The following is a 14,437-nucleotide window of genomic DNA, read 5'->3' as shown; positions in this document are numbered from 1 at the left end:
TCTCTCTGACACTCTCAAGGGAGGAGCTTCTGAGTCCTGGGGATCAAATGCCTTGCGAAGTGTTTATATCTTTATGTCTCCAACGGGGGGGGGGGGCAGAGAGAGAGAGATGACGCGTCTTAAAAATAAATGCGACATGTGACATTAAATAAATATTGAAGTTTGAGGGAGATTATTTAGTTGTTGTTTTTTTAAACCAGTGTGTCTAGAATGTGGTCCATACACATAACTGGAAAAGCCTGAATTCCAGATCAGCAACGGCCATACTGAAGGCGGACTTTTGGAAGAAAAAAAAGAAAAAAAAAGAAAAAGGTGCGCTAAAACAACATGAAAGACTCTACATCTAAGTGCAGCATCAGCTTAACATCATCCGCACCGTTACCTGGACACTCTCGGTCAGAGTCGGACTTTGGCAAGCCCGCACGTTTCCACATTAGAAGAGGAATTCTGAGAGTCGATGCGTGCTGAAGCTCGACATGGCGGGTTGACGGGAAATCCACCTTCAGTGACGCTGGTGACTCTTGGGGACTAGATGTGTCCGTCAACCCACATTGAGGTGTCAAAAGGTCTCACCTGTCATCCTTTTTCGTTTTCAGCTCACACCGTTTATATCAAACACACCTTCATCGGGCTCTTTTTGCCAAAGTGTTCGCTACCTGTTGTCACGACTCAAAAGCGTCACTTATTAGGAGGCTCGTTATTGCTACATGAACTTCTAAATAGCACATTCAGTTCAAATTATCTCTGTGTTAATACACATTTTAAATGGAAGTCAGCACTATGCACAAAGCTCAAAAGAACTAGATCCCATAAACAAACAGAAACATTGTTAATAAAAAAAAAAATTTAAATGTGGTTCTTGGCTCATTTCCATGAGGCCACCGGATTTAAATACATTACGGCCACAAATCAATAAGCCGTTTTTTTTTTTCGTCATCTTCGTGGCGAGTCGGCAGTATAACCGGAGACATGCTTACAGACGGATGTGTACACACTACATTCTTCACGCCACCAAACATCCCTTTCTCCTGTTAGCCGTACACACATGAAATGGAGCGCCACTGTCTCAAAGAGTATACGTTCAGGCTTATCAAATGAGGGAGTGAGAGAAGCAGCCAAAAGCCCACGCTGAACACACTGTACATGTGTGTCTCTCACACACACACACGCACACACACACACACGGTCAGGGTCTCATTACATCTGAATGAGTCAGCCGTCACTCAATTTTGCATTTACCTTGGCACTGGAATCCTTGTTTTCCAAACCCCCTGTGAAAACAAAGAAGGCAGAATGAAATGGTTGTTTTATTCTTCTTTATTTCTCACACACACCTATATACCAACACAGCAAATCCATTCATTGATTCATTCCCACCAGAAACAGGGGGTTTCATTATGTACTTCTAATATTCAACAGTTTCATATTTTGCTGGCAGCATTTCTCGTCATCTTCGCGAAATAAAATGAATATTTCAGAACACATTTTACTCTCAATGACGCTTTGCGACCAACCACGCGTGCACACTTTCATGATTTGGGAGAAGGCCACTCAGTTCTCATGAAGTGACGCGTTAATGCTAAAGAATACAGTGACATTTCAGAAAAAACGGCGCGCTTTAGGGAAGGCCCGTCTTTGTTTCAACGACGCCCTTAAGGGTCCATAAAGAGTCATGTTTCTGACTTGGTGGAACTTGACTGGCCGGGCAAAGCCCTGACTTCAACCCCATCCAACGTCTCTGGGATGAACAGAAACACCGGCAGTCAGCCGTGACATCACTGTCGGCCTCACGAATGCTGAACGGCAACAATTCCCTGCAGCCTGGTTCCAACATATCATAGAAAGCCTGCATACATTTGGGCATACAGTGTTTCTTCTACTGCTGTCTGTCAAATGATTTGATTTTAGTCACATTGTCAGGACAGAAAACAAAACGTAGACTCACCAGCTAAAACTAAAATATGTACCGATTACCAGTGCCAAGCACATCTTGCATCAAGAGGCTCCCTTCTGAAACCGAGCAAGCCAAGCAACAGGTCGTTGCCTTCAAGTTTTGCGTTACAGCGGGTAGCTGTAAAGCTACCAGCAATAAAAGGGCCTGAGATCACACCTGAAAGAGCAGAGGACAATGCACTACCAGGCTGTTGGCGTACTCATAGAACGTATGTATATGTTTTGTCATACAGAACTGCAGCTTTAAAAAGGCAACACCCCTGCAGATCACGGCCTCTCCGTTCATGTGCGTTTCAACTGAACACCACATGTGCAGATGTTGAGCCGATTCTCTGTAGAGTTGGTGAAGCTCTCTCAGCGTCAGTAAACCCAAGAATGTCTCCTAGAAATCCAGCCAGTGAGCAGCAACGCAAGAGCTTTTTCGGCAATTCAAGCTCGCTATGTAAAAAGAAAACAACTGAGGATGGGAGGCTTTATTAGCTGGACTCTGTGCCAGGAACAGGGAAGCTATTAGTCATCCAAAGACTTCAACCAGGTGTCCAATCTCAGCAACTTCACGGCAGTAACGTGGTGAGGAAAAGTGGACTTTAACAGTTGTCGTTCAGGGACACATTGCCACTATTGCAGAAATGTGTTCATTCATGTGTGTGCACCATTGACGTTGTTTACCAAAAACAAAAACAAAAGGGGGGGGCGGGGGGTTCTGGGAGTTACTGGGGCCACTTAGTTTCCCACTGGGATTGTATTTCCACTAACATTGTGTATTCTAAGCATGAGTTGGACTCCCTCTCCTACAAACAGTTATTATGTCAGTGCTACACTAATAACGTAAACAACAGAATAACTCCTCCCATTTGGGGGTCGCTTGGACCCAATCTCTAAGAAAGTGGGATCCCCGGAGCGAAAACCCATTCCGGGAGAAGACCCCGACTTTTTGACTCCCGCTTCCGGTCACTTTGAGGGCTACAAAACGAAGTGTAGTAGTAGATTAGGAAGGGAAAGTTACCATGAAGTTGTGTTACATCATCGAACATACTCGACTGAAGTTACCGATTTGCAACAGGCAGCAGTCGCCGGGGGGGGGGGGGGGGGGAGGCTTACCAGATGAAGTCGGTGCAGTGGCTGCAGAAAGTCGGCTGCTTGAAGAACCTGGCTGTGAATTTATGGTTCTTCACTTCGTGGACGTTCTTTTGCCTCAAGGCACCTTTGCGAGCGAACCTGTTGGCCACGTCCGTGGTGGACGACTCGTTTGAATTCACATCAGCCATGTCCTCCCTCGCGAACGAAGCGGCGCGCACAGCTCGGGTCTCGCGGTCCTGGAAGTGTGTACCGTCCGTTTCGAGGCGCAGCCTTCAGTGTGGAGCCAGCAGCGCGCGGGGCGTCGGTCTTCACCGGAGACACTGTACTTACTGTCTGAGGGCTTTCCCTGCCTGCCGTCACCACTGGGCTGCTCCACTGACAGCTCAGTCAAGCTAGCCAGAGCGGAAACGCATGCTACATCCGTCTAGTACCTTCAAAATAAAAGTTTCTTTTTCTTTTTCAAATCAATTGTGGGAGAGGCTGTTTTCTACCAAAGAACCTTGCATCACAAGTCACACCTAGCTGGTCACAACTTGATAAGAAAGAGAGTAGCTCTCTTTTTAGGAATAGCCTTCTGAGGGCATGAGTTTTCGTGGAAAACGTTTTGCTGCGTAGTAATCCTCAATTTGTTTTCCTAAATATTAATGTTAATGAATATTAAAAAAGATATACTTTTTTGTGAAGGAATAAGTCTACACCAGTAACTGTGCAACATAAAAGAGATGTCCTGTAATACATCATGAATGCTAACATGTTCAGTTATAGTATAGTAAGTAATTTGTATCACCTCTCAGTATTAGGCAACATGAGGCAACAGCACCACAAATCTCAGGCCATAAAGTTTAAACAGCACCTTTCTAAACAGTTATATAACCTTTGTGGGGGTGAGATTTATTACAGGGCTTCGGGCTGCATTACCTTCAGCCACCTAATAAACTGGCAACTATAAAATTCCTAAACTGCCATAAAAACAGCTCTTGGGTGCCCTCAGTGTAGCCGTGTATCTGTGCGACCTGTATTTATCTCACAAAGGGCTTCGTGGTGCATTTGCTGTCAAACAATACATGAAAGTGACAGCCACCAACCTTCATCACAAAGATCACATTAAACATTTCTGCATTTAAAGTCTTCTACTATTAAAAAGCACTGGCGATCATGTTCACATGTGCAGCTCCTTGGAGGATTCAACCTTCCAAAGTCATAAACAGGAATCTCTGAATTGCCAAATTATTTCTGCTGAAGTCTGTAGTGGATGCTAAAACTATTGTGTTTTGCCCAAATCAGCAGATTTATTTTGCATATTATCATAGTTCCAACCCTGTGGAGCAATACCTTTCAAAAAGGTCCATCCAAACGCCAGAGAGAGCCCGCTTCTGTCTTTAAAGCCGTCTTTAAGATATTTTATTTCTAAGTCAGACTTCCTTTTCGTGGTCCCAGTAGGCCATATCTTTGTCTAACTTGACGCAGCTTCCTCGCCGCTTCCTTCTTTTCCATCTGGCTGGTGTCACGCCACGGAGCAGGACCCACTTTCAGAAGGGGTGGCCCTCGTCCCGCTTCAGCAATGGTGGATGGGGTGCGTCATCGTGTGGAAACATGGCGTATTGCACGTGTATAACCGCCCACTTGGGTTCAACAAGTGCTCAGTTCGGCACAGATCCAATGCACGTTGCGTTCGAGTCCCTTCATTGTGTGCTTATGTCTTTTCAGAATACTCCGGCTTGATGCGTTTGCGAGGCATCTATAATAAAAGAGCAACCTCTTCATAATGGTTGCTTTGCGTGGAGAAAAACTCCATGTATTAAACACAAACCATATGGTTTCAGTTTCCGTGTTTGTCTCTGACACTGTGATTAATTGGGTCGATTGTTCTGAAAGATCTCTCTCTGTTGCTGTGAACATGCCTTCAACTGCAGGGTTCCTTGCTCTCACACACACGCAGGTGGTTGGTGTTTTGGCTGGAATGCAATTCTTCCCATTTGAAGCATTTTCTCACAGCTGTCTCACAGCCCTTCAGCTCTTTTGACTTGATCTCTAAGACTTGACCAATCCCCTCCGGTTCACTGACCAGCAGAGCAGCCTGGCCATCTCAGTCCCTCTCATGCGAAAGACAAATATTAGCAAATGAAACCGGGTTAGATCAACTACATGGACTCTTCCCTGAAATCATGTGTTTTTGGGGCTCAAGTCAATCTGAAACATTCAGCACTTAAGAGAAAGAACACAAGCTTGTATCTGTCAGCGACATGATGTGTATTTCATTCAATGAAGCCTTATATCTAGTTGAAGCAACAGTATTACTCCTCTACAATACAAATCCTTTGACCTAGTTAGGTATTGCATCATTTCAGTGAGAACGGTTCTGCAGTTCAGTGTTTCTGTCTGCATTTTAAGTGGACGACCTTCTTCTCTTAAACTTTCTTTAAACCTGTACCTCTTTCTATTTTTCTACTATTTGTAAACGGTGTGAGTGTGTTTGTGTTTGTGTGTGTGTGTGCGTGTGCGTGTGTGTGTGTGTGTGTTGGGATCATTATTTATGAGTTAAAATCAAGCTGCTGTCTTCTTGTACCAAATCAAGGTTATCGACCAGTTCTGGGTAAATATGCAAGAGTTAAAAGACCTTTGTGCTCAATCAATAGGAGCTTACACTGGCATCTGATTGGAGATTGGAGCGGGCTATCAGGGGCCCGTTTACCCAGCGGCAGCCCTCACGCTGGCTCCACTGAGGAGACTTCACTCACGAGAAGATGGCTCCCGCGTTGGCTTTGCTTCTCCTTTGCCAAGTGGCTTTATACACAACTGTAACATCCAAGAACGGTAAAATAGAGCAGCATGATTGCTTTCTGTGTCTTTGAGCACGAATCAACTCTTTTGTGCTTTTTTTGTCACGTGCTGCAAATATCCCTGTACTTTTAATCACTGTCCTTTATCTATTTTGAATGTATCTTTTGTACAAGATTGATGGCTTTGAGTCAAAAATATCAAAAGTGTGCACAACTTTTACAGCAACCCCAGAGATTTATACTGTTGTTGAATATTATTCCTGTGAATCCTTCTGGTCCAGTGTGTGGCCGTCCTGATGTCGCTGATGGGATAGAGGAGTTGACCTTAAATCGTGTGTATGAGGTCGGAGATCAGGTGAACCTCGTGTGTGAAAGGGGCTTCTTGCCTTCGACAGCGACCCCTCGAAAGCTGACCTGCACCGACACAGGAGGATGGACACCGTCAGACCTGGCATGCTCCCGTGAGTTCACTGGGCCGTTGGACTCTCACTCTGCGCCATCGTAACAATGCAGTGTTTGTATAGTATAGTGATGCAGCGGTGCAATACTAAAACAGCTGGAGTTCTTAAATTGTTACAACCATCCAAAAGTAGAAGGTGTGAGCAAGACGGGAGAGAAAGTTGGCTTATGTATTAGGCTCCTAACCCCAGAGAAATCATTTCCCAGTGTGTAGCAGGATGTATTTCACTTCATGATGTCCAGCTTCATCTTCGGTCCAAATGCAAAGAACAACACTTTTGAAGGATCATTTATTATTCATAATGTATCGACCAGGAAACAATTAATTTAAAAATAAGAGCAAAATAAAGGTTTTCAGCAGTTTTATCAAAATAGAGGGATATCAGTATTATATTGTCTGATTTAGTCCGATATCGTCTGACCTTAATAATATACCAGTGACTCACATTTGGGTGCTTCTGCAATTTGTATATATACAGTAGTACTGAACCATCTCTTCTGCAGCCAAGATGTGCCCAATACCTCGACCTCTGCAGCCATTAGCAATGGGGAGGACGGAAGCTCCATTCAAGAGTGTGCTTAACTACACATGTGATGACGGGTAAGATTGATTAAGATTTTTAATACAAACAGATCATCAGAAGGTATGTTTACAATACCATATGTGACAATGATGTGAACTTTGTTAGGTACGTCATGCAAGGAGCCAATGAGAGCAGGTGTTCACATGATGGCACCTGGAGCAATCCACCGCCTCTCTGCAAAGGTACTGGAGGAAAATATGAATGCCGTAATATGAATTTACATCCAAAGGAAGCTTGTTATTTATTGATGCACTTGTTTATATAAGTAAGTGAGATTATTTTTGACGAGACAATGAACTTCTTCATTTTGTGCAGTGTGCAGAACATGTCTTCCATGGATGCACCTTTAAGGCTCACAAAGCAAAAATGAGTTGTAGCGTGATCGTTTTTTCTTCTTACAGCGGTGAACTGTCCACTGCCCAAGTCCCCTCGAGATGGGAGGATCGTCTTTGATAAGCCGGTTACTGGAAGCACCACCATGTACGGGCAAGGCTGGACATACGAGTGTAACCCACGTATGGCACCAAGTTACGAGAGGGGATCCTGCATGGCTGACGGAAGCACGACTGAGCCGCCGCTGTGCAGAGGTACGCAGACCGTGACAGGGTTTCTCTGTGTCCTTTGACCATCCTTTTAACTACTAAATACCGCCTCCTCACCTTTGTGATCATCCCAGAGGTGAGCTGCACCATCCCAACCGGCATACCGAATGGCTTCATCACCTTCGCTGTGATGAGACAACATGGCTACAAGGAGACGGTTAAGTACGCCTGCAATGAGCATTACATTCTGGATGGAGAGGCTGAGATACAGTGCCAGAACTCAGGAAACTGGTCATCCAAGCCAGTTTGCAGAGGTGAGTCGTGGGAAAATCAGATCTTGAAAACTAATCTCCTAGGCTATAAATTCATGTATTTATGGTTCTAGATCAGGAGTAGATTAGTAAACCACAAGCATCCATACACGTGCTGAGCGGTTTCTGAAATTGAGCTTGTCCCATCCAGTTCCCTGCGCAGTTGGCATCAAAAGAGGCCGCATCTTCTACAACGCCAAGAAGCTCTGGATCGGCGACCTGAAACCCAACAGAGTCCTCCATGGAGAACATGTTGCCTTCTATTGTCTGAACAGAGCGGAGAGGTGTGGCTACCCTGTGGCCAGCACCTGCAACGACGGGACCATCCCCATCCCAGAGTGCTTTGAGGGTGAGTTCTTGACAGCTCAATCCAATTCAAAACTTTCTAGTTCCACCCGTTGAGGTTTGAAAGCCCGACAGATAATTACAAATACAAATGTTTTAGCTTTTAAATGAAGGCACCATGAACAGATACAAAAACATTGACATCCAACTTGTTTCTAATGCTATTCTTGATATTTGACTAAAAACTGAGTTTGGGCACAATAAATCCAGATTGCTCATTACATGTCTTTGGAGAAGCCCATTATGTTTCTATGCAATGCATTTTATGATTACTGTAATACATCTGACTTTCTTTTTCTTGCTTTTAGAACCAGGCAAGGTGGAGTACACCTTGAGGGCCAAAACCCTTCCATCAGAAATCACAATGTGTGCTACTTCACCCCCTGCACGACCGGCATAGCTTTGAACAGAATGACCTGAAACACTACGGGCACTGACCGAATATGAATGATTGAAACATGCTACAGAAGACAGATGACATGTATTTCCTTGTGCCTGTCATGATCAGCTAATAATAAAGTAATTATGAATAAAACAAAGAAAAAGGTTTGAAACCTGAGAGAGTCTGAGTAAACAATCCGCTGATGCATACCGGTACGTACTGAACATACATACCCAGGACCGGGGTTACAATGAAAACTGAAGATATTAACTATGTGTGACTACAATCTGTTATAATTTCCCAGGAGATTTGATACCAATTTACATCTCATTCATGTGTGAATCTAACGTGAATCTGACTCCTACGTGACCTTAACCACTCTAAGGTGATATCACGGTGTGAGCAACACTCAGAGGTGCTTTTTTTCAGTAAAGCTGATGAAGTGATGAGTAGTGAAATACTGAAAGACAGTGGCACGAAATTACACAAAGGCTGAGGCCAAAAATAGATCAAACTTATGCAAATCTTAAATTAGTTAAAGTACAAAGTAATAAAATGCTGTTTAGCTTTGGTAATGCAAACTTCAACCTGTTTAAATTCAGACATTGATATCAAACCGAAGTAGCTGATCTCTGAGAGAGGCATCATAGATCTGACTTCTTTCTGAGAATCATTCGCAATAACTGGTTTGTTTTCTTTATAGTTGTGCTGAGATTGCATCGTCAATTGCCCTTGATGCACATCACCTGTGTGTGGAAGAGACATTTGTGGAAATAAACATTCGTACACCTCATTTACTAAAAGTAGATTCTTAGCTTTTGATTCATCTGTGCTTTTTAATAGGATTTCAGCAACAGCAAAAATGGGAACAAATGGAGTTTCATAATATTGCAGCAACATGGGAAAGTCCGCTGCTGGAGCGTTTCACTTCCAGTTAAATGTCACGAGGATTACCATCTGTTATTGCAAAAAAGAAAAAAAGAAGAAGAAAAGACAAAACAAGTATCTCCAGCCAGCAGTTACTTCATGCTGCTCTTATCTGTTTACTTTTGGAGGAGCCCACACAGCAGTGAAAGAGGGGCCAGAGATTCAGTGTTTGAAGCAGAGACCACATGAAAGAACAGAGGAGCGTCTGTACATTTCTACAAAGGATGGAACGTATGCTGGTTTTGATTCTGCTGTGTCCATTTGTGTATTTTACCACCGCGGCATCCAAACAAGACAATGGTATTTGCTTTTATTTATTTATTTTGTGAACTCGACATGGCTCAAACTGCACGCATTCGCAGTCATTACTTTGCTGCTTTCATGGCTTTAGCTTCAGGTAATGTTACAAGAAACTCATTCTCACGGCATTTGCTGAAGTAGCAATGACGATGTTTAGTTCTACAAAGAAATTATTTCATTTCATTTGTTGTTTGAGATCAATGTGTGTGTTGTGAAGCTGACTGGAAGAAAAAGCTTTTTATGTCTGCATGAAATAATAAAACATGTCGTGGGAGGTAAGTTTCCGCTACTCGTTCCCTGTCAAATGTCGCCAGCATTGCCAGTCATACTGTTTAAATGGTTGACATAAATGTGCAATAGAGCTAACACTATTTCAGAAAAAGTAAAGCCCTGAAGACAGTTTCACTCTTTCGGAATAATCAACTTGCAGTAAATGTTGCACTTTGTAGGGAACAGAAAACAGTACTATAATTATGTGATAACTAAATGGTTGAGTACAAATACAATATGTTACTACACATACACACACACATTCCTTCTATTTCAGGCTCAGCAGTTGAGACACACCTGGCTGTCAAGATCAGACTGAATACTTAACATTAATGCATTAATGTCCATTAGCTTGTCATGTTTTGATTCTATTGAAATATTATTTTCCAAGTCAGTTGAGAGTCTATACATAATCCTCATTAAATCCATTTGTCCTTGCAGTGTGTTTCAGGCCTGAGCTGGCTGCCCACATTGAGACGGATGGGCTCCAGAGGTTCTTTAGCCCCGGTGTGGAGTTAACGCTGTCCTGTAATCAGGGATACACCCCCGTGCTCGGCCCTCGGAAGATTGTTTGTGGTGCCAGTGGAGAATGGACGAAAACCAAATTATTGTGCATACGTGGGTCTCCAGTATTCTAGTGAGAACTTGGGGTTCAAATGTATACCATTTAATTTTACTGCGATTGTTTTTGATAGAAAAATGCAATGCATTTTGGGGGGGAGAATTTTATTTATTTATTTATGTGATTATTGTACTCTCATCTATAATATCAAGTATATTTATATTTATATGTTTGCATTATTAATACCAGAATAACTGTGTAGCAAAACCCTTCCATTCACACGTGTTCTCTGTACTGTTTTCTCTCTTGCAGCAAAACGGTGTCCCTATCCTGAACCATTGGTGAATGGAGAATCGTCCTATGTGGATGTCGTGTTCCAGAGTATGATTAACTTTACGTGTGATGAAGGGTAAAGCAAAAACATCCTGTTGAATGTCATTGTGTCATTTGCTCTCTCAGTCACCTTGCTGTCCCTCCTAAACTCTTGAAAAAGCAAATGGAGGGCCTCTAATTAAGCAAACAAGTGTATTGAGCAGACAATACAATAGTGAAGCGTGTTAAGTAAAGGGTTGGCAACCAGCATTATCCCGTGAGGGAGTTGTGAAGATAAACCAAAGATAGATCAAACACTGGAATTGAGTGGTGGATTTGAAAGTTCTGATTACCTCAAATCAGCAGGGCATACGGCTGTTGATCTGACTTTGACTGCAACCACATGCCAAGTAAAGAGAAGATGTTCTGGTATTTAAAAAGCAAGCATTTTATTGAATATATTAATATATTTCATCTCTATGTGATCTGTTTTTACCAACACTTGCAAGTTAACTTCGTAAGAGGGACCAGATGTGAGCATTTATACTAAAAGAATACTTAGCTGTAGGGCACAAAGGAAGTCTGCATAATGTCATGCAACGTTTTTATCTACTTGAAAGGGAATAAGAGGAATACACACTTTATTTGGAGGCTAACAGTGTGCAGACCTCTTTTGTACCTCTAGGTTTACACATAATGTCATAATGATTCTAGTTGAAGTTTCAGCAGGTTGCAATCTGCAACGCAACCTTACCACTAGATGGCACTGAATCCTACACACTGTTCCTTTAAGACAACCATTGTGTGTTTTGTGTATTTATTTGCAATCTAAGCATGAACTGACCGAATGATCTGACTGCTCTGCACAGGTACACCTTGACTGGAGACAGCACCACGGTGTGTCTCGCCAATGGAACATGGAGCGCACCAGAACCAGTGTGCAAGCGTGTGTGAACCATTACATCCGTCTGCAAGGCCAAGGAAATAAATAAGAAAGCATAAAACTGGATTTTTCTGTGGACTTAGATGACAGGCACACGATTGAATGATTATGTCCCCATAAGCCAGTAACAACACATTTGTGCATAGTATCTAAGCTATCACTCAATTTTCCCTGCTGTAATTGCAAACTGATAAAAGAAATGTACTACTAAAACATGTGGAGACATTACACAGTGCAAGCATGTATATGTATATATATATATATATATATATATATATATATATATATATATATATATGTATAAATTGGGCATATTCTCTCTGTTCTCTCGTAGCCGTGTCCTGTGGTCTCGCACCGATCCCAGAGTTTGGGATGATAATTTATGACAAGAGGATCAGAGGGAACACCACTGATTACGGCGTCGGAGGGACGTACAATTGTCTGCCTCCGTACGTCGTTGTTGGCAACGCAAGAGCCGAGTGCACTAACAGCGGCAACTGGACCAAGACCCCTGAATGTCGAGGTAAAGGTTTGAGAGCATTAATGTGGCATTGCAACAAGTATTTACTGACCACAACCGTGTTTTAAACCGTTGTGAGACATAGCATGATGATGCTAACAAATGTTATAAGAATAATATGACTAGTACAGTATGAGATTGGGTGAATGTTTTAGTAATGGGCCATTAGGCATGATGTGAAATCTCTTTCATGAAAAAAATTAAAAACCAAACAGTTTTGGAGAATATGGATTTTCTCACTCCACTGTTATTAGCACAGCTAGAAGGTAATAAAGCTATAACAGCGGGAGCTGAGAAGACACACTAATAACAAATTAGATGCAATAGCACCCCCCTCTGGTCTTCACCATCCCTCTGGGAATTTTCTCAATACACTTCAACTGGGATGCTTAGCAAACAACTGGTAAAAATCTGAAAGAAAATAGTTTCTCTAATGAATGGACTAACTTATCCACAGTGGTGACCTGCCCTACACCGGAGAACATTGACAAAGGATACATATCCAGCAACGACCAGAGAGAATATGACTACATGGAAACGGTCAAATATGGCTGCAATGGAGACTATGTCATCGAAGGAAACTTCCAGATTGTTTGCCAGCAGAATGGGAAATGGTCTGAAAAGCCATCCTGCAAAGGTAGGGCTGCAACCAATATTACCGATTATTTATTTTACATAACATAAGTGTATATACATTTGGAAATGCTTTTCAGAGTTAAAGTTGTAATTTGAGTGCCTCTGCATATGACCTAAACTGTCAGTTGCCATCTAATATAAACTTCTCCTCCCTTTTATAGGTAGCTAACCACTCTCAATGTCCAGTGTAGGACACATAAACAACACAACACTTTCTATCAAATAATGTTGTTTTTTTTCTTCTACTTCTACTCACATATAGCTCCTTGCACTATTGGCATACAGAAAGCAAGGATTTTACACAAAAGACAGAAAATCTGGATCAAAGACCTACAGCCTAACATAATCTTACACAAGGATATTGTCTCAGTCTACTGCATGGACAAGGTCAGGAAATGTGGCTATGCAGTGCAAACCCAGTGCACCGATGGAAGACTCAAAATCCCTGAATGCTTTGAGCGTAAGAAATATTTCACAACATATCACCCAATAGCCAGAATACTATAGACTTTACTTTCTTCCATTTTATTTATTTTCTATTTTGTAAATATATTCTTCATGTTTACTTTACTATCACTCAACCTAAGACAAGCAGTGCCAGCTTGTGTCTACTGTTTTCAGTAAAAAAGGTATTAACAGCTGCTTTCTAACTAGATTTAAAGAAACAGTGTTTTAAAAACTATTGATAACATAACAGATGTACACTTAAACTATCAGAACAGCTGGTGCAGTACATAATCAAAGTGTTTCATAGCAAGTGTTTGTCCTCTTGGTTCAAAAGTATAGTTTTTATTCCCTATTTATCTAAATTCAGATTTCCCCAATTAGTAATTAGTAATAACGGTATATTGTAAATTAGTTAATGCAAGTATTCTCATTATGTCATGCATTTGAATTTACGGTCTCCTACAAATTATCATTAGGCTTGGTCATATCAATTGAGAAGCTACACTTCCCATCAGACCTATTATTTAAACAGTAAATCACAGCAGGGCACATGGATGCTTTTGGGGGCAATATTCTTTTGACATGATCAGTAAATTCTAAAAGAGAAACACTTTGATTATAAATGATCTTTGCCTCTATTATGGTAAATGTATTCTGACCTGTTCTCTCTCTGTGTGTGTGTGTTTCTTTTTTCTAGAACCCAGCGGTATTGATTATAACCTTCATTCACGTTCACTTCCATCAGAAATTGAACAGTGCTGAAACACCTTCTCTGATTATTATTAAACTACTTCCATATCCAATATGTTTCGGTGTGTTCTGGTTGTCGTTCTTGTGTCTGTTCAGTCTTCTTGAACATTAAATAAATAGCCACACATAGATTTGTAGGAACTGGACACTGAGACACTGAAGAAAAAAACTATTTTCTTAGTACAAGGTTTTTCATTCTTCAGATTTGCAATCTGAAAAAAACAAAGGGTGTGGATTCAGAGTCCGGACAAAGAACATGTTCTAAACCTTTCATGCTACGCTCTTCCTGATTGGTTGGGATGCTCCTGATTTGTCAGTAATCAAAACCCAAAAG

The 14,437-nt window shown here is 41.8% G+C and overlaps 3 protein-coding genes across 3 annotated transcripts in view; 2 read left to right on the top strand and 1 right to left on the bottom strand.

Annotated features, from left to right (window-relative positions):
• prkcaa (protein kinase C, alpha, a) overlaps nucleotides 1-3,434 on the bottom strand; it is a 124,092-nt gene extending 120,658 nt beyond the window's left edge. The window contains exons 1-2 of the mRNA XM_034537486.1: nucleotides 3,055-3,434; nucleotides 1,240-1,271 (exon numbers count right to left, since the gene is read on the bottom strand). Of these exons, the coding sequence (XP_034393377.1) occupies nucleotides 1,240-1,271; nucleotides 3,055-3,221 (199 nt within the window). The 5' untranslated portion in view covers nucleotides 3,222-3,434. The remainder of the gene's footprint in view (nucleotides 1-1,239; nucleotides 1,272-3,054) is intronic.
• A 2,232-nt stretch (nucleotides 3,435-5,666) lies between these two features.
• On the top strand, nucleotides 5,667-8,582 carry LOC117737727 (beta-2-glycoprotein 1-like). The gene is made up of 8 exons (XM_034543880.1): nucleotides 5,667-5,847; nucleotides 6,095-6,274; nucleotides 6,777-6,873; nucleotides 6,962-7,038; nucleotides 7,258-7,443; nucleotides 7,533-7,712; nucleotides 7,861-8,058; nucleotides 8,363-8,582. Exons 1-8 carry the CDS (start codon nucleotides 5,778-5,780, stop codon nucleotides 8,452-8,454), a joined length of 1,080 nt encoding a protein of 359 aa, XP_034399771.1. The 5' UTR covers nucleotides 5,667-5,777; the 3' UTR covers nucleotides 8,455-8,582.
• An 817-nt stretch (nucleotides 8,583-9,399) lies between these two features.
• On the top strand, nucleotides 9,400-14,158 carry LOC117737725 (beta-2-glycoprotein 1-like). The gene is made up of 8 exons (XM_034543868.1): nucleotides 9,400-9,663; nucleotides 10,375-10,551; nucleotides 10,808-10,904; nucleotides 11,677-11,753; nucleotides 12,085-12,273; nucleotides 12,728-12,907; nucleotides 13,169-13,366; nucleotides 14,051-14,158. The coding sequence occupies exons 1-8, from the start codon at nucleotides 9,549-9,551 to the stop codon at nucleotides 14,113-14,115; spliced, it is 1,098 nt and encodes a 365-aa protein (XP_034399759.1). The 5' UTR covers nucleotides 9,400-9,548; the 3' UTR covers nucleotides 14,116-14,158.
• The last annotated feature ends 279 nt before the right edge of the window (nucleotides 14,159-14,437 follow it).

This window comes from Cyclopterus lumpus, chromosome 1, assembly GCF_009769545.1.
Source record: "Cyclopterus lumpus isolate fCycLum1 chromosome 1, fCycLum1.pri, whole genome shotgun sequence".
In the NCBI taxonomy this organism is placed as follows: Eukaryota; Metazoa; Chordata; class Actinopteri; order Perciformes; family Cyclopteridae; genus Cyclopterus; species Cyclopterus lumpus.
This window is presented reverse-complemented; position numbering and strand designations above follow the sequence as displayed.

Excerpts from the sequence above, each read along its gene's own strand:
- LOC117737727 (XM_034543880.1), top strand. The coding sequence starts at position 5,778 with ATGGCTCCCGCGTTGGCTTTGCTTCTCCTTTGCCAAGTGGCTTTATAC. Across the intron at positions 6,874-6,961 it reads AACTACACATGTGATGACGG|GTACGTCATGCAAGGAGCCA; the intron begins GTAAGATTGATT and ends GAACTTTGTTAG. Across the intron at positions 7,444-7,532 it reads TGAGCCGCCGCTGTGCAGAG|AGGTGAGCTGCACCATCCCA; the intron begins GTACGCAGACCG and ends TGATCATCCCAG.
- LOC117737725 (XM_034543868.1), top strand. The coding sequence starts at position 9,549 with ATGAAAGAACAGAGGAGCGTCTGTACATTTCTACAAAGGATGGAACGT. Across the intron at positions 11,754-12,084 it reads ACCAGAACCAGTGTGCAAGC|CCGTGTCCTGTGGTCTCGCA; the intron begins GTGTGTGAACCA and ends GTTCTCTCGTAG. Across the intron at positions 12,274-12,727 it reads CAAGACCCCTGAATGTCGAG|TGGTGACCTGCCCTACACCG; the intron begins GTAAAGGTTTGA and ends ACTTATCCACAG.